This window comes from Haemaphysalis longicornis, unplaced genomic scaffold (assembly GCF_048455015.1).
Source record: "Haemaphysalis longicornis isolate Haplotype H1 unplaced genomic scaffold, Haemaphysalis longicornis Haplotype H1 scaffold_10, whole genome shotgun sequence".
In the NCBI taxonomy this organism is placed as follows: domain Eukaryota; kingdom Metazoa; phylum Arthropoda; class Arachnida; order Ixodida; family Ixodidae; genus Haemaphysalis; species Haemaphysalis longicornis.
In genome coordinates this window covers 122,111,672-122,137,908 of record NW_027526204.1, presented here as the reverse complement: position 1 = coordinate 122,137,908, position 26,237 = coordinate 122,111,672, and the positions used below count along the sequence as shown (strand labels likewise).

At 50.7% G+C, this 26,237-nt stretch overlaps 1 protein-coding gene across 1 annotated transcript in view; it reads right to left on the bottom strand.

Moving 5' to 3' along the window:
• Positions 1-25,802, bottom strand: part of LOC144160060 (calcium-activated chloride channel regulator family member 3-like) — a 33,843-nt gene extending 8,041 nt beyond the window's left edge. The window contains exon 1 of the mRNA XM_077691676.1: positions 25,597-25,802. Within this exon, the coding sequence (XP_077547802.1) occupies positions 25,597-25,740 (144 nt within the window). The 5' untranslated portion in view covers positions 25,741-25,802. The remainder of the gene's footprint in view (positions 1-25,596) is intronic.
• Between the last annotated feature and the right edge of the window lie 435 nt (positions 25,803-26,237).

The window sequence follows — 26,237 nt, the reverse complement described above, 5'->3', positions numbered from 1 at the left end:
TGGTATTGGTAGCTAGTCCTCGAAACTCGCGTTGCAAAGATGAGACAGCCACGTCAGAAGAGCTGATAAGATGGAGACGAACATTTATCGAGGTAAGACGAGGTAATGTGAATAGCGTAACAGTGGACACAAGAATGCGATATATAAATGCATCCTAAACACACAAAGTGTAGCGAAAGCGGGGAAACACCTCTGATTTCAGTTCAAAAACAAAGCGGCAATGAATTAAACGTGTCGCGTGCTGTGGCGCATTCCACGCGGAGTCCTCGTTGGGGCGGCTGTTGGTAGCTCGACACGGCATGACTACGTCGCCCCATCGAAAAGCTAGCAGACACGCTGGCACTTCAGCCCGGCACGGGAACACCACGTCGCCCAGTCGATGCCGGCCACTCAATGCAAGGTCGACGAGCAGCTAGCAGACAAAGGTGGAACTGCAGCCTGGTTGGGTTTCCGGGCGTCCACACGACGGCATAAGGAGACCACAGCTACAGCATCTTACAGGTATCCTTAAGAAGCCTTGCTCGTTTGATTCAGCCCTATCTCTTTCCTCTCCCCCATCACTTTTACACTTCGGGCTATTCTTCCGGTTGCCCTGGGCGACATCTTGGCGCCACATACCCACGGGAGGGGATTGTTCAACTTCGCTCATCGGATTAATCTTCCTCGTTATGCAAGCTTGTCGAAACTCATATCCCCGCGGCCCTCTACCTTATCAAAGATGTTCTTGTGGGCTTGACTCCGGGCTTGTCTTCTCCCCGGGTGGAGATAAGGGTACATGTTCTTGGTTATTGGGCGAACCAATGTAGCAGCCCTCTATAAGCGTGGGGAGGGACAAGAAGATCTGTAGGAGATGCTGGATACGCGAGTCATAGGTGTTTGCGTACAGAAAAGCCCTCGTGGCAGGCCAACTTTTACTGATACGCGTTTAGCCATTTTGCGAGGAGGAAGACTGAATCTCAGGTACCATGTACGGGTCTCAGAAACACCTCAGTACCCAGGGCATTCTCTCCCGCTAGAGAAAATTGTCTTGCTAGGTGGCCTTCATCTACTTTTGAAACCGTGTTATGAATCCCTAGTTAAGAACCTGCCGAGAAGACTTGTTTATACGTAGCGGCAGTGCTTCATAGAATGCCTTGCGTATGTGTTTGTGGAGGGTGTCCGGGTCTCCTTTGGTGAGGCAGCTGTATGGAGTTACGTATGTCTCTCTAGAGGTTAGAAGTGTTCTGACCAGTTTTATCATAAATTGTTCTTTGGGGACAAGCTGGTAGAGATGCGGCGGAGCATGTGTTTGACTTGAATGAATGTCTTGGACAGCTTTGAGAAGGTCAGATTGTACCGTGTATTTGCTTGTATGGTTGCACCGAAACTTTTGGCTGAATTGATAAGTCTGTTGGTCTGGCTGCCAAATTCTGGGCAGATGGGAATAGTATTTTGAACTGGTGGGCGCTGACGCAAAATTACTACTGCGGATTACTTAGGTGCGCATTGAAGGCTGTGGGATTGTAGAGGGGTAAAAGTAGGTAGGTTACTTTCCCCATGTAATGGCAAAACCGGCGACGAGCGAGACTAATCAGTCTTTGTCTTCTGGTTTCGCCCAGCAAGCAAGCTATCTCCCACCCCGCGACTGCGCGCTGTACCGCGCCAGCCGCGGCGGGCCGTGGCTCAACGGAAGAAAGGAAGCGGCAAGTGTTTTCGCTCATTGACATTTATTACTGAATAATAAACATAAAAACAGCATTTTGGTTAGCTGGTTGACGGCGAGGATCTAGTTACTCGCCCGGGCAATTTAAGGGAATCGACAGGTTCGACTCACCGCGACAACAGTCATCTCCGGGGCGCCTCAACGCGCTCGCGTTTGCCTCGCCGGGACGCCGATGGCAGCCATTGTCACATTCTTTTTGCCCGATCCTCGAAGGAAGGAGATCACCAGGCGCGTCCTGTCGCCTCGCTTCCAGAGCTCCAACCTCCCCGCTTGCATCCCGCACGCTCTCGCCGGCCACAAGACACTTATTCGGCGAGGCGGTAGATCCCCCTCGCCGACATCTCGCCAAGCAAGTTCCCGCGAGAAGCAAGCAGTGCGGCGAATCCGAACGAAAGGGAACGCGCTCAGGTCGCGTTCCCAGAAGGCCCACTGACAATGCGTAAGGCTGCGCAATGTGCGTGGTTGCTTTATCTGTCCATATGGTGATGTTATCGGCATATATAACATGATGAATAATAGGGATGGCATTCAGTGGCTCGAGTCGAGTAAGGCCAGCCTCAAGTCAAGGGAAGAAAATATGAAGCCTTCCTTGCCTTCGATAACAAGATCCTGTGTGAGATTGCAACAATTAGGGTAACCTGGGGTTAGGTAAGGAAATTTGAAATGTAGGTGTATACGAGTAAGCCACATCAAGTCCGATTTTGTCGGTAGAGAATAGCTGAATGTACAACATCATCGAAGACGCTTTTTAGATGGCCCTCGGAGAGTTACGGGTTGGCCGTGCCAGAACTTTCTTCAAGCGGAGGAGAAGGCCGTGGGTACTGAAGTGTTTCCGGAACCCGTAAATTTTGTCCGAGAATTCGGCTTCGCCCACAAAAAATGACTGGACATATATCAGTATCAGCTGGTCTGCTAGCTTAGGACGGGAGCGATATCGGGCGCATTGCGTTCAGATGCGGTGACTTGTACGACTCAGGTAAGAAACGCGTCTCCGCGGTTTTCCATTGGCGAGGAAAACAACCAGATGCCCAGTGAGTATTATAAGATTCAGAGAGTTGGTGATTAGGTTCACGAGAAGCCTGTACGTGAGTGGGATGGCGTCGGGAGCGCTATTCTGGCATTGGAGATTCGCATAGGGGCCGACACGACCAAGCCCGGCTTTGTCCTGACATCTTGCTTCGCCACCAGCGAACCAGCAGTGCCTGCTACCTATTTTCCACACCAATCGTTCCGGCATGATGTAAAGACTCTCGTAACACCGCTTTAGGTCATGATCGACCCAACGAGCCAGAAAAACTGTCCACTCAAAATGATAACCCTAACGCCACAGCGAAGAACAGCATCGATCACGCCTCCCGCCGAAGCTGTTTGCGGCCACCCGCTGCATTCCACAGCACGTGCCGTCAGCCTCGACTCCACTGTACGAGCGCGCCAGCCGTGGGCAGCGTTTCGGCAGCAGCATGATGGGAGTTACCGTTGCGGGAGATTACATCGCCCCGAAAGTCCTTGCCCATTCCTCTTGGGTGATGATTCGACGCCGTCAGCAATACCCTCGTGGACAATCGCTCCTGGCAAACTCCGCCATCGCAGCTTCTTATAATGCCTCTTCCATCCGATGCCGCTGCCGACCGGCGCGCACGATTCCGCCGGTCCTCCACTTGCCGGAGTACCACGTCAAAGTCATCCTTCGACCGAGAGGTCGTACAGCCCTCACTCAAGTCCCTCTGGCTACTCTGGCTGACACCGTGCACGAGCAAGCGGGACTATGTTCCCATGAAGGAGATCAAATCCGCATTCACGCGAGGGCGAATTTCATCATCGCTAGCACCCCGGACGAAAGCCGAGCACCGAATTATGCGCAGCTAGAGGCGCTAAATTTGAATGGCAAACAATAGCCGTTGCCCAAGCACGTACCCGCCCCATCTAATACATCGACGGGCGTCATTTTCAATATCCCAGCCGATGAAGCCCCAGAACAAATCCTCCATAGCATCTGCCACTTCAACCCTGGACTCGGAGTGCTCGACGCCAGGAGGCTGAGTGACTCTAACATAGTCCAAATTCTCTTCGATGGAACTACCGTCCCTTACTGGGTCCGTAATCGCGCCGCAACACACCGCTGCAAACCTTTTCGCAAGAAATCAGAAGCCTGCATTTTATGCTGGCGGCCAGGACATGGACGCGATGTCTGCCCTATCGGACAAGCCCTCTCTCGGTGCTCAACCTGAGGAATCGTCAATGCTCCCGAAAATCATCCCTGTGTTCCGAAATGCATCGTTTGTGAGGGCGCTCATGCTACTGGAACGGCAGCATGTCCCAAGCGCTACCAACCGCGCCGACCTGCCGTGTCGTGCGCTAAGGCTGCCGCTTCTTTGAGGACCATTTGTGCCACGGACTTTCCACCGCTGCAACCTGCCAAGACCTCAGACTCTTTCCTGTGGACGACCAGACCTTCCGTGTCACGCCGGCGCCGCACAGCTCCTTTCATAGGGCATCGACAAGGCAAAGGTGCATGTGCTGCCAGCACTCCCCTTTCAGTGCTCCATCGCCATCATCATTACCCTCGTATGTTACCTCCTCTGATACGCAAGCTTAAATTCTTAAATTACAAGCTATCAGAAACACTAACCTTGAAGCAATAAATGCAGCAATGAGACGCGAAAACAGCCTCCTAAAACAAACAACGACACACTCATCCCGCTATTCCCTCCGTGAAATCGGAGCAGCAGTCAACTGCGGCCTCCCGGGAGGTCTCCACTCCAACCCCAATTACGCGGAAAGCCACGGCTAACCCTGCTACCGCCGGCACTACACGCACTCTATCAGACGATCGCCTCGCTGGGATCGAGGTTGCATGCAAGATAGCTCGCGCGCAGCAGAAGGAACAACATTTTCAGATCCACAAAATTCTCTTGGCCAACCAGGCAGACATGCAGGAAACCACTGAATCGCTACGTGCTAATATACATAACTGCCTGCGGAGAATCGTCGCCACTACCAGCGACCACACTTTGACGCAAAATACCCCCCTCCGCCTAGTGAGTTTGACGATCAATAAGCGGGACGCCGAGTGATCTGTTTGTCAGTGGAGTTGCAGAGGCTTTACCCGAAAACGCCCCAACCCACAGCTACTTCTCTCTAGACAAAAACCCCTGTTGCAATAACACTAGAAGAACCTGTACCGAACGTCAAGTTGACGGCTATCAGGCCTTCCAATCTCTGCATAACCCATACACTGCACTATTTGTTCAACGTAATATTCCCGGTGAACGCTTACAATTTGACAACATTGATATTCCGCATGATTTGGTTGTCCCCCCCCCCCCCCAAGCGCAAAACCTCCCGATTGTATATTCCAACGTGTACAGTAGCCCCCGTGCGCACTCACACGAATTCCAAGACTTTTTCACCTTGCTATTCATTCTTCCCAACCCCACCCTCTCCTCCTAATTAGGTGATTTAAGTGCCTCCCACACGGCCGGGGGTTGCACGCACACTACCCGCAAGGGCTGTCTCTTATGGGAGCTCACCCAGGGTCAGCGCTTAACAATCGAGTCCACCCCCTCCACCCCCACAAGAATCGGCAATAGCGTGCAAAAAGATGCTTCCCCGGACCTTACTTTTCACGCGGGATCCCACAAGTTCAATGACTCTGCACACCACATACACTCCGCAGCGACCACTTCATTATACGACTCGATCTACAGCTCCTATCTGAAATCGTGCGCCGACCCCGACAGCAATACCTTACAGATTAAGATGCCTTTAGGAAAACCTGTGCAGTGTCAGAGTCCGCTGAAACTTCCTCTGATTCGTATCATACCTCGGTCAGTCGAATTCTCGATAACAAACGCATTCACGACAATCCCGTAGACCTCGAAATAGCTGCGTAATTAGTGGATGCCCTCCTGTATCATTTGTGGCACGTTTATCGCAGCATACAGCGTAAATGGCATAAGCAGAAACACAATAGGCGCCTTAAAGTTAGGTTAGCCTCTGTCGCTACAACGATAGAGATGCTCGTGCTGAATGGGGCCAGGTATGCGAACAGATGAAAGGAAATCTCAGCATGAGGCGTACTTGGGCACTCCTTAAACACACGTTGGATCGCAGCCACTCGCGAACAGCTACTAATAATCGGCTCATGAAAATTATTCAACAATTCTTCGGTGAAGATACACAACTCATGGACCGTCTTCGTACACTCTACGTAGTCGAAGGGGACATAGAGCTAGTGCACTCCTACTTGAGCGGCACAGGCAGTGCCTCCTGGCAGTTACGGCGGCATATTAGGTGCGGAGCACCTTAGGACCTCACAAGGTCCGTCCGCGTCCGTGCGCATACAATTTACAATCGAAAAAAATCACGCAGGCACCGGCAGGAGTTGAGCCTGTGTCTGGTAGACCAGACAGAGTTAGTGTCAGTCGTCTTACCCACTGGCCTACGACCATGAGTTAGTACCCGAGAGTCAAATGGCTTACTGCCACGCCTGCAACGGTGCAGAGTACATTAGGACCTGCCAATGGCTGTCCGCGTCCATCCGTGCGCACACCACCATCAAGCGAAAATCTATGCGGAAACTACCTAAAAGCGTACAAGAACACTCCAACACCCGAAAACACGCGCAAACATAACCCAGCAACGAGAAAACGCGCAAAAACACCTGTGTAGTTAGGTTATGATCAAGTTATAACACACAGTGACTGCATCGAACTACGCTAGACGGCGCTACGCGTAAACACAAGATGGCGCCGCGCTGCACCGCGTATATCAGCGGATTCCGGAAATCACACACCCTCTTCCCGCCATGTGCGCAAACGAACGTTAGAAGCGTCGCGCTGCTCCTCAACGCCTACGAAGAAAACGAGCTTCCCCGAATACGAAAGCGCGGCAAGCGGACGCAAAGCGACTAAAATCGAATGATGGTCTGGGCGCAAATCTAATGTCACTCGGGGCGCAACGTGAATGTCATTTCGATTCCCAGTACTCCGCACCCTCGCCATCATCCACGGAGTGGAGATGCTGCATTTTTTTTCTCGTTCGGGGCCGGCGAGGTCAGCCGCCGCCAGCGGCCGTGGTATCACAGAACGGCGCTTTTACAGGCGAAAAATAAGCAATTCAGCCTACTTTTACGTTTGCGGATGGCTCAACAATTCCAAAAAACAAGGCTGGAACATCGCCGAAGAATAAATTATGTTCGTTTTTATGCAAATGAGGAGAGCGCAGGCTGCGCTCCGAGAAGCCATCTGATCACCACGACGCTTGGTTCCAGCATTTCTTCGTCAACAGCCTCTGCCGGAGCTTATGTGGGCTGTACATTTTGGTGGCTGCCCTCGCACGCAGGACGTCAGCATAACCGCATTTCACATCGCGAATTTGTGCGGGTAACTTTTTCGGGTGGCGTGTACAGTAATTTCGATGTTCGACAGTTTCAATAGCGCTCATCGTGCTAATGTTTTAATAAGCGTTTTATCTGCTGCTATGTGTCCGGCGTTGGACGCACAGATCGCTTATCCCACGCACGCGGCAACTCCGTGGACAATTTCTGCTCGGCTCTCGTGGCTACTCATTTACACAGCCACCGTCACCGTGTGCTAGCCCCAGCCGCGGCAGACAGCCTTCCAGCAGCTTCCACGAAAGAAAAAAAGCTCTTTGGGTTTGCCGACAACTACAGAAACGAAACACGGGATTATGTACGTGAAATATGGACAAAAATTGAGAAATTAAGAGAGCTGTACGTCTCCTGCGCATGGATTCCTACGCCGCTTCTGTTCATCCTGAGGCTTTTAATTTCAGCCATATTGGTGCTTTTCTGATTTTTTTGTAGTATTTTTGTTTGCTTTTTCTCGATTTTGTAATCAATAAGCAGGTGAGTACGGCGAATTCATTTTCTTTTTGTTTGATTAGTTCATTTCTAGCTGTATTGATATTTTTAGCATTTCTTATACGGATAACATACATTTACGCTATATACGAAAAATGTGTCAAGTTCGCTAATATATATATTCCCTTTTGTGCAAATGTAAGCCGTTTGGTGTTTGGTGCTTTTTAATAATTTTTTGTATTTTTCGGGTTGTGTTCCCGGGTTTTTTATAACCGTCTTATTAATCGTGTGATCGTTGTGAATAAGGTAGACTTTTCGATATGGAAAGTTCATTTTTATTCTTTTTTACTTTATGTCTTTTTAATTTCACTCGACAAATGGTCTACAGTACTCCATTACGACGCGTTAACCTCGATCTCACATTGTGCGTATTTGCGCAAATTCCAGGCACTACACATATGCTCTGGGGTATTAGAAAAAATGCTGACTGATTAAAATTTATACTCCATATTTTCTGCTTACTCCCAGCCTCACTTGTATTTCAAACTATTCATTTCAATCACACCATGTTCAAGGGCTATATAGACGGTCCTGTTTCGGTCTGAATTTCTGCGTTGATGCCGAAGACGTGGTTGCTGGGGTCTAGTTTTTTTGTTCCGAAGGTGAAGTAGCCTTATTGTGTAGTATTTCTCAGGGCATCCTATTTATTTCAAACAGTAGAACAGTTCACGCACGGCCTGCTTAGCGCAGTCACGCTTCACCGGTCCGCGTTTCCCGTGCGCAGTGCGAGCGTGACTGCGCTAAGCAGGGATACGCGGACCGGTGAAGCGCGGTACGAGCAAAAGATGCGGCGCGGATCGACAGGGGGCGCCACTGTTTCAGATTCAGTGGCGCCACCATACCAGCGCACGAGGCCTATAGAGCTTTCGTCATACGCGGGCGACAATAATCCGGACTAAGAGAAATATCAGAAACAGAGGTCAGAGCGGCACTCTTAGATTCGACCTTAATCAGCACCTGGGCAAGAGGTGTAAGCAATAAACTCCTCCGAAATTTAGACCACTCCATCTACATCCTCACACAGTACTATAATCTCTATTGGACCACAGGCACTTTGCTTCCTTCATGGAAGCACGCTAAAATACCTCTAATACCTAAACCGAGAAAGCCACTGAAATTGGAATATCTCCGCCTCATATCCCTCACTTCATGCGTAGGGAAACTTCTTGGACACATCATTCATTCCCGCTTAGTTCAACATCTCACTAAAACCAATGCTCTTCCCCCTACCATGCCAGGCTTCAGGCAGGGTCCTTCGCCACAGGATCTCCTTTTGCAACTCAATGAGATAATAATCCCGCCCTCCAAGGCAGTTACAGCTGCTGTTCTAGCACTAGATCTCACCAAAGCCTTTGACAGTTTCACATCGAGCTATACTGCAAAATCTGGCTATGACTAACCCCGGGCAACGGGTTTACACTGATGTTAAAGAATTCCTTACTTACCGCACTGCCGTGATTCACGTCGGTGACTTAGTATCAGACACCATTCCCAAGCCCTCATTTCGTACCCCTCAAAGTGCAGTCCCTTCTCCTCTCCTTTTTAATCCGGCTCTCGTTAATCTGCCTAAGCGTTTAGCTCAAATTCCACATCTTAGACATAGTCTCTATGCTGATGACATTACTCTGTGGTGCGGAGGAGGTAGTGATGCACAAATTGAGGAGGCGCTTCAGTGAGGCACGGACATCGTCGTAGCAGATAAGGCGCTGGCTGGTGTTGAATGATCCCCAAGTAAGTCGGAGCTTTTGACCCTCCCCACACCCCGCCGGTCACGCTGTACTCCAGACGTAACAATAAGAATACATAATAATCCCGTACCATGTGTCCATATGGTTAAAGTCCTAGGTTTGATCATACAGCGCAACATAGCCAATACACGATATAGCTCTCAACTCACCTCACATGTCAACCAAACTATTGGCCATCCATCGCATAACAGCTCGAAATAAGGAAATGACGGAACTTGAGCGCCTCCGGCATTCGTGCTCAGTCGCCTGACATACGCTCTCCTGTACCTTAACCCAAGTAACACGGAGCTATCTAAAATCAACTGCCTCCTACGAAAAATATTCAAAAGGGAGCTTTTAATCCCTCAAAGCGATTCCACTGCCAAACTGGAACGCCTAGGAATTTACAACACAGCTGAAGAGCTCATAGAAGCCCATTCTGTCAGTCAACTTTCCGCCTTTCGACCACTTCTGCTCGCAGCTACATCCTAGAGTCACTCGGGCTTCATGCATCGATTGTTACTGACCCCAGCGTATACATTCCTCCAGACTTACACAATCTCCTGCTAGTGCGGACGATTCCCCGCAATATGCAACTGGAGCACAATATCAAACACCGTCAACATCGCGCACGCGTCCTAGTCCGCAAATACCCCATGTACCAGTGTACCGCCTATGTGGACGCCGCTAGTTATACCCGTCACGACGCCTACACAGTCACCCCCATCTTTGATCCAAAAGCAAATTCTTACCACTCACTGACTATCCGAACGCGCTCCCCTGCCAATGCGGAAGAAGCGGATATTGCGCAAGCGTTCACTCGTCGGCCTACCCCAACAATTGTTATCTCAGGTTCGAAAACGGCCATTCGAAATTTCGACTGAGGGATTATTTCCCCGCAGTCTCTCAAAACTCTCGAACGCTAACCGACCGAGCTCGGCCAGCTCGCACCCCTTCCCATGGAGCCAATCAACCCGCGACAGCCTTCTGACTTTCCACGAAATCACTTGTCACTACCGCCTCTATCGCCAGCGCTACCCTCCACCCCGTTTTAAATGCAAAGCATCTCTTGCTCTCGGCTCCGTCGTTCGTCGTCCGTCCATCCACCGGCCCAGGAAGACACCGGCAACACTGCCGCTCCAGGAGCCCTTTAACCCTTTAACCCGCAGATCAACAATATTGTAGACCCAAGAAAAAACCACCCCTGTTCAAAACGCGCGCCTAACGTAAGCTTATTTCGCTAAGTTTAGTGGCAACAGGACACATGTTCTTCATTCCAGTTGGTAAATAAGATGACAGATGGCGCCAGTTGATGCCTTGTTGACAATAGTTTAGCGGTTTGCGGTTTGCTGACGTTCACCACCACGACGGAATTCTGCCTCGGGTTCCCAGAGCTCCTACAAGGTAAGCAAATCGAAATTTTTAAACACGTAGAACAAGGTACGAGGAACCCGCTATATGAATATCGTAATGTTGTTTAGCAAAAACGCTAAGACAGCAGCCCGCTACCGCGGTCCACAAAATTGTTGAGCTGCCAGGCAAGGGTTGAGGTACGACGCACGTGCCGTATGAAGGGTTTGGCTGCTGCATGCCTCAGTTCGGGCGCTTTTATGATTCTGATTATTGGCGGCTGTAATATTCTTATCGCAGATAAAGCCTGATAAGCTATTGCGTGGGCACTCAGAGCCATAACTACTTTGCAGTTTTTCACGATCAAAACTTTGGGCCGCGAATATGGTATGTTTGAGAGTGGAACGGCGCCAGTGGATTTTCGTGTAACTCAGCGACCTGTTTCTTTGCAGGACTGGACATACATCTATGGAAAACGGGGAACGGAAAGGGGTGTTGGTCTTGTTCTGCAGCATCCAAGTGGCTCTGAAATTGACTCCAATGATGATGACTCAAATGAAAAAACTGTGCACGCGGATACCTCAGAAGCGCCACCAAACCACGCTGATGACGTGACCAGATGCCCTGATCGCTCTAAGAGAACCTAGGGCGCTCGAAATGATCATTGTCGGTAGTAGCTCCTGCCCTCCATAAAAGAAAGCAAATGGCCGCAATCGCGTCGTCGTGCCCGTTTCGGACGATGATTATGATTGTGACAAAGGTGGCACTTTCCGCTTTTTGCGTATTCTTTGGACGTTAGCTTAGGAAACGCTCGGCTTCTCTGCAAGGGGGTCCAGGCCGCCAGGGGGTGACAGAGTGGCAGGACGTGTTCGTGTCGGCTGCCGCCTTTATGAGCAGTTTTGACCGGGTATTTTTCTCGTTGGTGCCTAATTTTGTGCTCAACGGGAAGTTACCAGCTGCACCGGGATAGCGGACATTTTTCCGTGAGTGAACTGTACGTGACTTTACGGCCTTTTTTGTCTCGACCACGCCGGCGGAGGTGTTAGCCCTGATCGCCGTGTTCGTGGGCCGCGCTGGCCTTCCGGCCGTCTGAGGCTATTGTCATGGTGGAATATGCTGTGGAGGGTGAAGACATTGCTCCGGAAGAAGTTTCGGAGGATGCTGGCTGGAAAATTCAGAGCGAGAGGAATTCTACGACCAAGGCAAGGCTACCATTTGGCGGCAACGCTGGTAGCCCTAACGTCGGGCTGGGACCCACGAACGGCCGAGTGAGTACAAACACGCCAGCTAGTGTGGAGAAGGGTATCATCCGGCGCGCGAAAATGCCTCCGCTGCCGAAAAATGATATTAAGATTATCGTCAGGATCAGGGGAGGTCTGAATATTGCCAAAATTGGTGCGGCCGTGGTGGCTGATGCTATCATGGCTGCTGCTTGCATAGACGATGTGAAGCGAGAAGCGGACACGATCTGCCCGAATTTTCAACAGAATATTGTGGTGGTTAGCACGCCGGAGGAAGAAAATGCTACGAAGTACGTGAGGATCAAGGATCTGTGCATTGCTGGGCACATGCATGAAGCTGCGGCATATCGTGCGACGCCACATGAAACGTGCAAGGGGATAATAAGAAACGTTCTTCTCAGCGAGAGCCCTGAAGCGCTCCATCGCAAGATTGTTAACCCGCATAATCCCCTCGCCCTGGCTGCCAAGCGAATCAAGGAGTCGGGCACGGTCATCATCGCCTTCGACGGGTACAAGGTGCCCAATTATGTCCGGTATGGTAACGCACTGGTTAAGTGCACGCTTTACCACAAGCAGATAGATGTTTGTTATGCGTGTGGAAAGTTGGGACATCGCGCTGACGTCTGCCCCTCACCGGAAGAAGCGGTCTGCAGGGGCTGCGGATCACCCAATCCCGGGGAACCCCATGGATGTATGCCCAAGTGTGAACTGTGTGGAGGTGAGCACATCACGGCGGGAAAGGAGTGCAAGCAGCGGTTCCGTACCCCATATGTGGTCAGGCGCCGTCGTTTTGAGCGGGCTATGGCAGATACCAAGGTTGAGGAAAAAGATAAGGGAGGCTTCAGGTACGACGAAAACCAGTTTCCGTCGCTGGGGAAGACACCGGGGGCTGGGCAAGGACAGGAGCGTGGGCGTCGACGTTCCAGATCAAGATCAAGGGGACCAGGAAGAGCATCTCGCAGCCGCTCCGGCGGCCGGACTGGGAGCAGATCGGCGTCCAAGGTGCGCTTCGGACTGGACAGACAGTTGGGAACTGGGACTGTGCGTGGCCCCAAGGGGACTGAGGGGCTGGGTGTGCGCAAGAGTGGTGTGTTGCATGGTCTACAAGGCAAGGGCCACGGTGGAGTGGCCAGTGATACTGCCTGGGTGGAGCGGGCAAGTTCCCGAATGGAGATGCCTAGTGTGGTAAGGCCAGAGCATGGTAAGAATGAGGAGAGATTCAAGAGGTTAGAGCAAGAAAACGCAGAGTTGAGAGAAATTGTGAGGATGCTTAGGGCAGAAATATCGGCTCTTAAGGGTGCGGCAGTCCCTGCACCGGCCGATAGTGCAGTGCTTGAGCCTGTAGAGAGCATGGATGTTGCTGACGTAGGTGAGGCTGGTGGGTCGCGCCCCTCAAAAAGGAAGGCATTGACCCATGAAGCGGAGCCCGTGCCGAGGAAGTTGAGGTCTGAGGTTAAGGAGATGATGTCGGGTGTTATTGATAGTATTAAACAGGTCAACGATGGTCTGGCGCAGCTGAATAAGCGTCTCGCGGAGTCGCTCGCCTCGATCGATGGAAGTTTCTCGGAGATGCGATGTAGAATCGAGGCGTTGGAGAACAGGTGCAATCTGAGTGCCTCTCACGCCCCGAGGTCGAGATCTCAGTCTCCAGGTGCCCCGATAGGGAAGTCTGAGGCTCAGCAAGGTGGCTCGCAGCAACAACTTCAACATGGCGCGGCGAAATGAGACTTTTCGTGTATGGCAATGGAACTGTAGAGGGTATGCTCGTAAAAGGGCGCCTCTACAGCAGTATATTCGCACGTGGGAGGGTAGGCCGCAGGCTATACTATTGCAGGAGACAATGACGGAAGAAGTTTCTCTGACGGGCTACCGAGCCGTCTTCGGCGGATGTAAAACTAGGGGGACTTGCATTATGCTGGATAACAAACTGACGCAGGTGGTGCATGACCTTAAGATACCGTTCAGTTCCCTGGAATATGTCATGATTGAGGTGATTCCGAACCGGGTGACCAATGGAAGCGTGTTTATTCTGAACGTGTACAGTGCCCCGAGAGATAGGGCGCAGAGGTTCAAGCTGCTTTTTCAGAAGGCCTCTAAGGTTGCCGGGAACCACCCGCTGATCGTGGCGGGGGATTTTAATGCTCCGTATCACGTGTGGGGGTACAAGCATGACACGGCCAAGGGCAGGGACCTCTGGCAGAACGCTGCAGAGTTCGACCTTACACTGGTCACTGACCCTGCCTTTCCGACGCGCATAGGGACGTCTTCGTGTAGGGACACCACCCCTGACCTCTGCTTTGTAAAGAACGCTACCAGGCCTAGTTGGTGCAATCTTGTCGAGGACCTCGGTAGTGATCATTACATTAACCAAGTCGCTTTTGAGGTTGAGGGTAGGCGCCCGAGAGAATTGACCTTTATAGACTGGGATAAGTTTCGGGTGATCCGGGAGGAGAGAGGAGAAAGGGAGGAGAATATCGTAGGCCTGAACCGGCCGTCTCTGGAGGATTGGGTCGCCCAGGTGAAGGAGGATGTAAAGGAAGCTACGGAGAGGATCACTACGGATCTGGAGGTGGACAGTGTTGATAGCAGGCTGGCCCACCTGATTGAAGCCAAGCAGTCTGTGCTGGCTAGATGGAAGGGGCAGCGGCTTAATCGCAGGCTGCGTAAAAAGGTTTCAGAGCTGAATAAGCTGATTGAGGAGCACTGCCAGCTTTTGTCTAGGCAACAGTGGGATGAGATATGTAACTCGGTGGATGTGCAGGTGCGCAACGGGAAGTCGTGGGGCTTGCTTAAGCATTTGCTCAACGATTCCAATACGAGAGCTAGTCAGGGGCACGTCCTTGCTAGAGCCACACACTATGCAGTGAAGTCTGCCTCGAAGGAAGAGCTGGTCGAGCAGCTGGCCAACAAATACCTCCCTGTTGCAGCCCCGGATGATCTGGCGGAGCAGACGTACACGGGTGACGACAACTTTTCCTTAGATGAAGACTTTTCTGTGGAAGAGATACGTACTGTTTTGCATAACCTTAACAGCAACTCCGCTCCCCGGCCGGACCGGATTTCGAACAAGCTTTTGAAGAACCTGGACAATGGATCGATCGAGTACCTTACCCGGGAGGTTAACGCTATGTGGAGAGATGGGGAGGTTCCGCAGCAGTGGAAGACAGCTCTCACGGTGCTGATTCCTAAGCCTGGCAAAGCCCCGTGCATTGATAACTTAAAGGAGCCATGAAGAGAAAACAAAAGTTTGTTTTATTCGAAAGATTAGGTGTTTCATAGTACCCCAAGCGCTTTCCCGGAAGCAAATGATGCTTTATTCACTGAGAAATAAGGCAATTTAAGCCAAAATTTTAAATCTCCCGCTAAAATTGAACATTCCGTGACGTGTACAATGGCGTCATAGAGCCGGTCCATGAAACAGATACTTAGTATGTCGACTCCATATAGCACCCACACGCGGGAGTCGATCGAGACGGCGGCCATTTTAAAAATACTAGTAAAACCTAGTGCACCCGCAGCCCTAGTCATGGAATCGCCTGATCCGGAGAACAAAACTCTCGCCGAGGAGCTCGGGCTTGCATTTAACAACCTCACAACACAAAAACGCTCAATGCTTCTAAGTGCACGAGCGGCAAGAGTTGTGGGATACGCGGTGGACGGGAAAGCGACCATTCCGCGATAGCCACAACAGACGAACGCCTAGCCGTCGGCACGACTGCCTCGTCAGCCCCGTCGCGACGGACGAATATAGACTGGTACGTATGTGCCGTATTTTGATTACGGTTAATAATAGTTCAATTTCAGTAGCAGTATCACTTATGCCAGTTGGCCGGTGTCGTGTATGGAAAGCCGTTCGCGCGAGCTCTCTGCTTCGACCAGAAAGATTCAAGCGTCAATGCGCGGTGTTTACGGCATTTGTTTCCCCAAGGTCAGAGCGATTTGACGAAGTCGGCCACGAGCGCCAGCATGTCCCAGGAGTGAGCTAACGTAAGGGTCCCTGCCGTAACTGAACAAACTGAAGTTTTCAGTGGTTGTAAACTGGAAACGAGCTCGTAACGACAGCAGCAAGCCAACACCATTCGAAACTTACGCGACGACTGGCACTATCTCGTCGCTTGTTGCTGTTCCTTACTCCCCTCGTTTCTATTTTTACCTTTGCTGGTTGGCGATATGACGGCCAACCTCCTGTGAAGGGATTACGATACGAAGCAAGGTCGCGGCTGTGCGTGCTTGAACGGTTCGTTGGCCCCGAAGAGCCTCGAACCCGAAAATTCGTCTGCGCGACGGCGAGATCGCGAAATGTCGAGCTCGGCCGGCGCTAGTTTCGTCAGTTTCGTACGCATTGGCGCACACGCTTGCGAGTTCGTTCGGACCTTCAACCGTTTACTCCACCGTTCTTTGTCATAAAAAGAATGTGCAGTATGTTTCACGGGCATTTAGCTCGCTATGCAAGCTGTAAGCCCTGCCTAACATGCGTTTGCTTTTGCCGGCCTCCGCCAATCGCAGAGCATTCCCAAGTGACATCACAGGTTCTGTTGCGGAAAATGAGCTGGTGGGTCGCATGGTCATTTCCTTTTTTCCTAATTATGTAGCTTATTTGAGCGAAGTTTGCGTTATAAGTGGTGTCGTTATGGTTCTAACGAGGCAATCTTTCGAATGAACCAAACTTGTGTTTTCTCTTCATGGCTCCTTTAAGGCCCATTTCGCTCACTTCATGTGTGGGCAAGGTGGCGGAACATGCGGTGCTCAATCGGCTTACGAGGTACCTTGAGGAGAACGAAGTGTACCCCCACACCATGATTGGTTTTCGGGCCGGGCTGTCGACTCAAGACGCAATGAAGCTTATCAAACATCATATCATTGACGGGGGTAGTGGGGGCGTTAAGGCCATCCTAGGGCTGGATCTAGAGAAGGCTTTTGACAACGTCCGACACTCGTATATTCTGAAGTCTATTTCGGATCTAGGCTTGGGAGCGCGATTTCACGACTATGTGAGGTCCTTCCTGTCAGGTAGGAAGGCTACCCTGAGGGTTGCGGAGATGGAGTCTCGGACACTGGATCTTGGGGACAGGGGCACTCCTCAGGGGGCCGTCATCGCGCCCATATTGTTCAATCTGGCCATGGTCGGATTGGCCAGGAAGCTCTTGGAAATTGATGGTATTAAACATACCATGTATGCTGATATAACCATATTGTGTCCTGGGAGTAGTGAGGGATATATCGAGAGTGTTCTGCAGGAGGCAGTAGATGCAATTGAGACTTATTTGGTCCCAACGGGGTTAAGGTGCTCTCCCGCCAAGTCGGCGCTGTTGGTTTACAGTCCCACTAGAAGGGGACCCAAGCCCAGGGGCTGGGTTCCCGTGGACAAGATTACCATTCAACTTCGCACGAGGAATGGGGATATGATACCTAGGGTAGATAACATCAGGGTTTTGGGAATGCTGATTGAGTATAATGGCGCCAACACGCTGACGATCGCGAAACTTATTGCCAAGACAGAGAATGCGATTCGCTTAGTGAAGAGGGTGGCCAACAAGCAGAATGGGTTGAAGGAGGACAGTCTAATCCGGCTTATGCACGCCTTTGTGTTGTGTCACTTTACCTATGTGGCGGCTATGCACAAGTGGAAGCCTTCAGAGAAGGAGAAGCTTGACACTCAGATAAGGAAGATCACCCAGAAGGTGTTGGGAGTGCCGATGTGCACCAGCAACGAGCGGCTTCTCCAGCTGGGTATACATAATACCTTGGATGAGATAGCTGAGGCTCAGGAGAGGGCGCAGATGGTGCGTCTCTGTACGACTAGCGCGGGTCGGCAGATTCTGAGAGAGTTAGGTGTTCCTCAGGAGAGGATTTCGCTGCTTCACGTCGGTATACCCTTGAAGGCCCGTCAGCGGTATCAAGTGATGCCTATTCCTAGGAACATGCATCCGGAGCGAAATGTAGGTAGAAGAAAGGCCAGGGGGGCTTGCCTGCTGAGACTCATTCGCAATAAGAATCAGAGGGTTAGCTTCGTCGACGCTTCTTTTAACGAAGAGAGGAAGGCGTTTACCGTAGTTGTCGTGGATAATGGGGGCGCGGTCGTCAACGCTGCTTCTGTTCGGACTGATAGACCGGAGGACGCCGAGCAGGCGGCTATTGCGCTCGCCCTGGTTGACAGGAGCAGGCCTTTTGTGTATAGTGACTCAAAGTCAGCCGTTAGGGCTTTCGAGAAGGGCTCGGTGGCTAAGGTTGCTTTCAGAATTATGAAGACCTGTGAGATCTCTCAGCACTACTTATGTTGGTTTCCTGCTCACCTTGGGGTGATTGAAGGAGCCCCTCTGAATCTCAACGAGTCTGCTCATGCGGCAGCGCGAGACCTTACCCTCCGCTCTGCCCCGCGCCACGGCGTGACAGCACTCCCTGAGAACAGAGACCCCCCTTCCACATAAAATGAGGTAACTAAGTACTATCATCTTAACCGCAGGATTTACGGTTTGCCGCATCCTAAACTAAACCGGGCTCAGGCACTTACATTACGCTTACTGCAGACTGGCACTTATCCTTGCCCGCGGAGGCTCCACATGTTTTATCCTGAGACGTATACGGAGCCTTATTGCATGGACTGTGGTGATTTAGCCACACTGGAACACATGCTCTGGTCTTGCGAGCGAATTGAAGATCCGGCTATCAAGGACGCGTCCAGGTGGGAGGCTGCACTTCGCAGTCCGAACCTGGACGATCAATTCTGGGCTGTCCAGCAAGCTCACGACGTGGCTGTGAGGCTTGGCCTTTCGGTCCCGACGTGGGAGCGGTCCGCTTAGTGGTTCATTTATCACTACTTGCAGGACCAAATTAAGTTTTCCCTCCTCCTCCACCTCTGCAAGGGGGACTGCTTTGCCCTAAACGAAAAAACTATGCCTCTCAAAGATTTTTGCCTCTCGGTTTGCAAATCACTGAAATCAGCGAACCAAGTTGTCATACCACGCACAGTTGGAAGACCTCGCATGAAAGCCCTGATGCTTTCTGTCCCCAAGTGGAAACACGCAGTGGCTTCTGATGATACCTGTTACGACAAGACCAGCCACTGGCCAGTTGCAGCTCTAGAACGTGCCTTTGGTTCTCCGTCGCACCAAGGAAAGCAGACAAGAGGTAGCTTCGCCAATGTGCCGCAAGGACGTCTTTGGATTCAAGTGCGCTAAATGCGGTGTGAAGAGCGGAAACAACTGCTTTCTGACTTTTCAAACCCGCTACCATTTTGTGAAAACTGATAAAAAAATCACCAGAGTAAATGCGTCAGAAAGGTTGATAAAGAAAAAAAGTTTTTAAGCCACGCCTTTTTACCGTTAACTGGCAGATCAACAAAATTGTTGACCTCCGCCATCTTTTTCAGTTTTTTATGAAACATCATGAAACTTGTTTTGTTGGTTCTGTGGTTGCTCTAAAGATGAAATAAACCAGCATAAAAATTTTCCGCTGTTTTTTCTTATCTTGCCAGTTAAAGGGTTAAGGGGAAGCGAGCTCGTCTCGTGCCGGCCCAGGAAGACACCGGCAACACTGTCGCTCCAGCATCTCATGGTCGGGGCTATGTCCTTCCCTTGTTGTGGCACCGTCCACAACCCCACTGCGCATGCTCGGCTCATCATGGGCCGGCCCAGGACGACACCGGTAACACTGTTGCTCCAGGAGCCATTAAAGGGTAAGACACCACCGGGCGTTCAGCAAGCCGAGCATGCGCAGTGGAGGTGTGGACGGTGCAACAACGACAAGGGAGGGACATAGCCCCGTCGCATCTAATAAAATTACACCATCTTCCCGTAGGGGCACCCTGAGTAGTATGCGAAATAGCCATGGGCTCAACGCAATTTCCCATTTCGTAGTTCCGGTAAGTGAAAAGTGTGGTAGTTACCATGGAAACCAAACTGTAAATATAACGGTAGCTGCGTAACTCAACCTAACGGAAACGACGAACTGAAAACTAATGGGCACATGAATCGACCCCATGGCTGCTTTGCATACTACTCAGGGCTCCCCTACGGAAAGATGGTGTAATTCTTTTCACTCTCTATCACAGAAGAACGATACTGGCGCCTCATCCAAACCAACACCCTCCCCTGTCGCGCCAGACTACACGCAATTTGTCCATCTGAATTTCCCTCTCCCCAATGTCCCGACTGTAGAGCCCACGAAACAGATGCTCATATCATTTGGCGATGCTCGCAAAACTCATTCCTCCAATCTCTTCTGTGGAGCACTGGGAGGCGGTGTTAGGCAGCTCGAATCCCTGGGTCCAGCAAGGACTCTCTGAACGAGCAGCCCAGGTCACCGGCGCCCTCCAAGCACTGGTCACCCCTCGCCGTTGACCCAACGGATCCGGAATAAAGTTTGTTCTCTCTCTTCTGGTATTTTGATAGAGCTAATTCCAATCCATAGATGTGGAAGTCCCTGTCGAGTATATCATTTGGGAGGTGTGTGTATAAGGGTGGAAGAACGTCCTTGCTGGCTTTGAGGTATCGTATTCTTAAGATTTGTGGAAGGCCTGTACCAAGCCTTGGAGCGAATGTATGGTCTGAATCATGCTGCATTGGGATTCACTCATTCTGGATAGAGGGTTGGCCACACGTCTGAGAAAGTGCTGCGTTATAGGTGCGGTTAGGGCTGTTTTGAGAAAGTCACATAGCTGAAGCCAGTTCTCTTTTAATAGTTGCTTGGAATATTCAGTAGTTATTTTATTTATTGTGGGAATGTTGTGACGAAGTCGGTGATTGTGGTGTTGACGTTTCCATTCCTTGGTGATGCTCCGATGGGCTTCCCAGATGCGTAGGAGTCTGCTGTCAGCGCTGGGTGTTTGATAGGATGGGGCGATGCTTTCGGTGTGCGCTCTTACGATTTCGTTGAGGTGGTGAATTGAAATGCTACATACAGGCTTTACTGGTATCATTTGTGGGAGGGGAGGTAGCCTGGCATCCCAATGATTGATACGGCCCACAGCTCTTTTTGGGGTGTAATGCAACTTCGAAAGGGGAGTTGTACAATGCCGTGAGCGAAGCTCAACTTTTCATTAGCTGATGACCAGGTGACATGGAGATCCAGTACAGCATACAAGTGTGGAGTTGTGTCTCCGGCAGTACTTGTACCCGTACGTGTGGATGATTCCGGGTGATTAAGATCCGATGGATATCGCACCGACGTGTAACACACGTGGGTGCCGTTACAATCACCAGCCACGGTAAACGACCAGCCTTTCGCAAGTACATTTGAATGTCTTATGGTGGTGACGGTATCAACTGTCTTCAGAGTAGGGCGGCAATAAACATTCAGGATAAAAAATTGGCCGCGTATCTGCTCCTTTCGTTGCAAATGTCGACAAAAGACGATAGTCTTTGTCGACATTCGCCAAGTAAATACCTCCCATTGTTTTCCCGATCACCTCTCACGCTGTTCCTCTTCCGTCGCGCTCCTCCCAAGGTACACACACTAAACGTTTGCTCAAGTCAATTTAAATTTACCGCCTTCTACTGCTTCGGGCCAGGTTCCTCGATGCCAGCGCTGCAGTACGGCGGAGACGTGCGTGAATCGAGGCGTCCTATTTCTACGTTTATAAAACCACGTTTCCCTACTCCACGTGCGTTCCAAGCAGAACGTGAAACCTAGCTAGTAGAACCATTCGTTGCTGGTGCCGTGTGATTTCTAAAATGCCATCAGAAGCGCGGGCAACAGCAGTCGACGGTTTACTGCAGTAGATGTGGAATGTCATTTGCTATCGTAAAGACCAAGCAACCATGAATTTTTTTAATAAAGGAACACTGCAAATATCACTTATTTATTGATGTTCGGCCTTATGTTTCCGTAATGTCTTGTTCTTGTTCAACAACGTTGACAAGAATGAACATTAACACCGGACTTAAACTTTAGATTTGGCTGTGAGTATATAAGACTATTGCGCAGATTGTTTCACGTTGGCCGGGTGCCTAAATCGAGTCAGACAGACAGACAGCAAGACAGACATACAGACAGACCAAAATTTATGGGTTTAAGTAGACCAAGAAAGGCTATTGTCTTTAAAATGCTAGATTCCGATTTAGTCGAAAGAGAGAGGAGCTCTATGAGAACGTGAATCAACCACGCGGCAAGGTGACGCAATGAATTGTTATTGTTTTATGTACCAGATTAAGTGTAGGGATCGTGTCGATGGAGCCGTAAGGGACGTAGCTCGAAGTTCGAGGGAGGTATTAGCCTCCTGCGGGGCGACACCCGGATGTTCTTGCTCGAGAATGTTAATGAGTTGAGATAAGGCACCTTCTTTCTGATTAGGTCCGCAACAGTTCTATTGAAGAGTGGTCGCGGTATTAGACTGGGTTTGGCCATCTGGAAAAGACGCGGTGAAGAAGTCGGGGGTGCATTAGTATGGGAGGCATCAGGTATGGCTTTGATGGGCCCTTTGGAAGTCCACTTTTGACGCGCGGTTCCCACTTCGCAGTTGTGACCAAGAGCTTCGGTTGAATTACTGGCAGTGGTTATTGCCTTTAGGAGGGCAGTTTTGTCGGAGTAGGTACCGATCTAGAGCTGATTTTCCTGGCGGGTGCTTTGGAATTCCTGGGGAATGGACCTCAAATGAGTAGGTAATCGAAAAAAACATGTGTTGTACGTAATGCGGGCGTGGCTTTGTTTTCGTTATAGGAGCAGAGGGAGGGTCCTCGGTATTGGGCGGTTCCGGTTAATTGCGTTCTTCATTGGGTGCTGCCTGTGTGTGCTAAGTATATTGTTACGTGGCGGCAGCAGTGGTGAGGCGTTCACGGAAGTGGTCTGTTTGCAAAGACATGCGAGGCACGCATTTACAAATTGTACATGGCGCGCAAGGCCGCAGCAACTTCCCCTTCATCCTTCTGGTCTTCTGTCTTGAGCACTGACAGTATGGGACATTGCCCGCCTATGGGTCCCCTGACATCCCACCCAGGTCGAGGGCAACCGTCCTGGTCGAAACCGCGGCGAGGTGACGATGGCACTGCCGGAGGGCAATGCGATGGAAATATACAGTGAGGAATCGCTTGCCTCCATGAATGACGATGAAGCGCTTAGTGATGCCTGCCCCCGCAACACCGATATCTTTAGCGGCGACGAAGCGACGAGGGTTGTTCGAGCCACGTGCACGAGAGGGCTGCGGTTAGCATCGACACGGCTGGTCTCGGCAGCTCTCCATCGGCGTCTCACTGGCTGAGTGACGTGGTCAAGCTGTGGTCGCGGCGGGGTTGGGGCTGCCCGACATGACCTACATACCATCGACGACGGCGTCCAGGCCGAGACGGTGACCAGGATGGGGATGCAAGCTCCACCAAAATGTGGAGCGTGCGGAGTCTACGCGATCTCGGAGGGACGCTTTATGTGTCGCGTTCTGTTAAAGCTGATCAGCAATAACCTGACAAAAGTTATATGTTCTTCGAACTGGAAGTAACAAAGGCTCCTGCGTACTTAAATGGCACTGTAGGAAGTAGTAGGTATGAATACACATTTTTTATTCAAGTGCCACCGTCATTCACTGCAATGCGAGTACCTATCGTAAACCCTTGGCGACCTGGATTCTCGGCGGCCAGAAACATCTCCTGTGTCCCTGGTCTTATCGCTCATCGGTGCGTAGGTCACGATGGGGCTTGCGCACTATCTCCGAACATTGAACTAGCACAAAATCTAGCTTAGTGGTGATTACATCGCTCGAAAACCCGCCATTTTAATGCCACGCGCACCTCTTGGCGTTTTATTTTAGGATTCCGCCGTTCTCTTTCTGCCTTCTCCTGAAAGGTTTTTTCCTTCCCCAAGTTCAGTTCGCGAACTTGGCTATGGTCTGCGCACATTCTCCCTTTTTTTCGTACCTTCCTTCCTCTCTTCACCCTAATGGGTGTTGAAATTCTTCCTTGTTTGTAGCTACCTTCGTTATATGGAAGTTTCAGGCTCTCGTCTAGACACGTCAGAGACTATCTATTCATGTTGCTGAACCAAACAACAATAAATATAAACATATACTTATAATACACCCGGAATGTAGAAGTCGAAACATTCTCCCTGAAAAAAAAAGAAACCTCGGAACAGAAACCGACTAGCGCAATTTTCAAAATTACACAAGTGTGCTCCCCCACTTTCTCCCTGTGTGTTGCCCTCGAGTGCGGTATGGGTTTTATTTACGGACATTGCGCAGTTACTTGACAACATTGTGTTAACTCGGTGTACAGAAGGGCTGGTTGCCCGTGTTTTCTGTTTCGATAAGCTGTATTTAGGATACGAGTAGAGTCCCCCGCCGCGGTGGCTCAGTGGCTGAAGCGGTGTGCTTCTGAACTAAAAAAAAAACCCGCCCGCATCTTCCCACGGGGGGAACTCGAGTAAATGCGTCGCAGAGTGGTGGGGGTATCGCGTGAATGTTGCGTAATTGGGTATGGTTTGGGAATGCTTAATTGTTATTTCGTCTTTATTATACTTATTTATTGAATGAAGGAGAAGCGAAGCCAAGGAGTGTAAAGTTAAAGTCTGTCTTTATTGCTTGGTGCCGTCAAGCAAAGCGTCAAGTCAAGCGAAAGCCAAGCAAAGACGCCCTTGACTGAATTCCGAAAGCGCGCTCCGCCGCTTATATACACACCGCCCGCGTTCGAGGGAGAGGAGTACGGGGGAGAGACGCGCATGCGCACACTTCCGTAAACAAGCGCGCGAACTTTCCACGCACCCACCACGCCGTTATCACGTGTACACGCCCTGCCGCCGTTACTGTTGAGCGCGACGCAGCGCATGGGTAGCTACGACGCATGCGCGCACAGACGCGCTCCCCCCGCGCCGCCGCAGCTGTTGTTGAGAGCGACGGAGCGCACGGGGTACACGCGCTCCTCCCGCACCGTCGCACCTGTTGTTGAGAGCGAGGAGGGTACGGGGGAGAGACGCGCACCTGCGCCTCGACGCGACGCGCATGCGCAGTGAGCGTGTGGACGGCGCCGACAACATTGACGAGTGACATCGCGAGCCTAAGAAATGCTCCGCATTTAAAAAAAAAAAGATCGGTTCGATCGCGGCCGCTCTTGCTGCATTTTAGATGACGGCCACACGCGGGAACGCTCGGGTGTCAAAATTTCGGCGCACGATCAGATCCCCAGGTTTTCGAAATAAATCCGGAGCCCTTCAGGTAGGGCGCACTTCAAAGCACAGGTGTAGCTTTGGCATGTTAAGGGACACTGAGCTAATCACCTTCCTATGATGCTTACTAATTCATGAACGTGCACGGGTTTTAAAAACCACCCTGTGTAAACACAAAAGTTTTCCAGATTCCAAGAATATATTTTTAATGGCCTAGTTCTGCTATTTGAGGAATATATCATCTCTGTACGCAAATAAAATACTGTCAAGAAACGCTTTATAATTTAGCTAGTTTCAACTACAGGGATCCTTGTGTATAACAAGCAGGTGTCCTTCCTTCTCTCCTTTATGCCTACCCCCCCCCCTCTAATGTATGCTTGTTAACGCGGAGTCGCATACCCGCAAAATCAAGTCTGCCATGGGCTCAAAAGCGACTACTCCAATGGCAGTTTTCTTCCGTACCATAACTGCCACCAAATTACAGAAGGCACTTCTCCTAAATGTTTCGGCCGCCACATGTTCAAAGCACTTCAAATACAACATTTTATAGCGGATTGAATAGCGCGGCCCGGAGCGGGTGCCCATCGACACGACTGTTCCGATTACCTTGATGTTATCTACGATGGATTCGTTGTACGGCACGTTCTGGTTGATGGACACCAGGACATCTTCGTAGCCTCCATCAGAGGTGTCGATTCGGATTGAAGTGGCCGGGCTTAGACAAAGTAACACGAGGATGAAACGTAGCATTTTCCCGGCTGCCGCGTCAAAGGAGGCCGAGAGCGATCTGCCGGCTGCCGCGCCGCGCTTACGGGAAGAACTGCAAGCGCAAAGAACGCGCGTGAGAAAAAAACGTCGTTCTCCTGTGTAAGTAGAGTTGATTGTTGCTACTTATTTGTACTTTGTGCATACTGCCTTTGCATGAAATATTCATCTATGAGGCGCAACGCCTCATACGAGTTTGAATGCATTGATTATAGCCAAATCCTGAGGGATGTATATGGTCACACGCAATCTTCTGCGCATCCATAAGGGCGGAGCGAGAGCTTGTCACACAACAGGTCTCTTGCGGCCCCGTGATGGCTTGTACACAACATGAAAATTACTTCTGCTGTATTCCTTTCTCATTACTTACGATTAAGTTACCAAATAAAAGGCTACAACATGTCACTGAAAAAAGTGACCGAGAAAAACTAAATTTACTTCACTATAAAACTGTACAGAGAAAACGATTTTCCTTTGCGTCA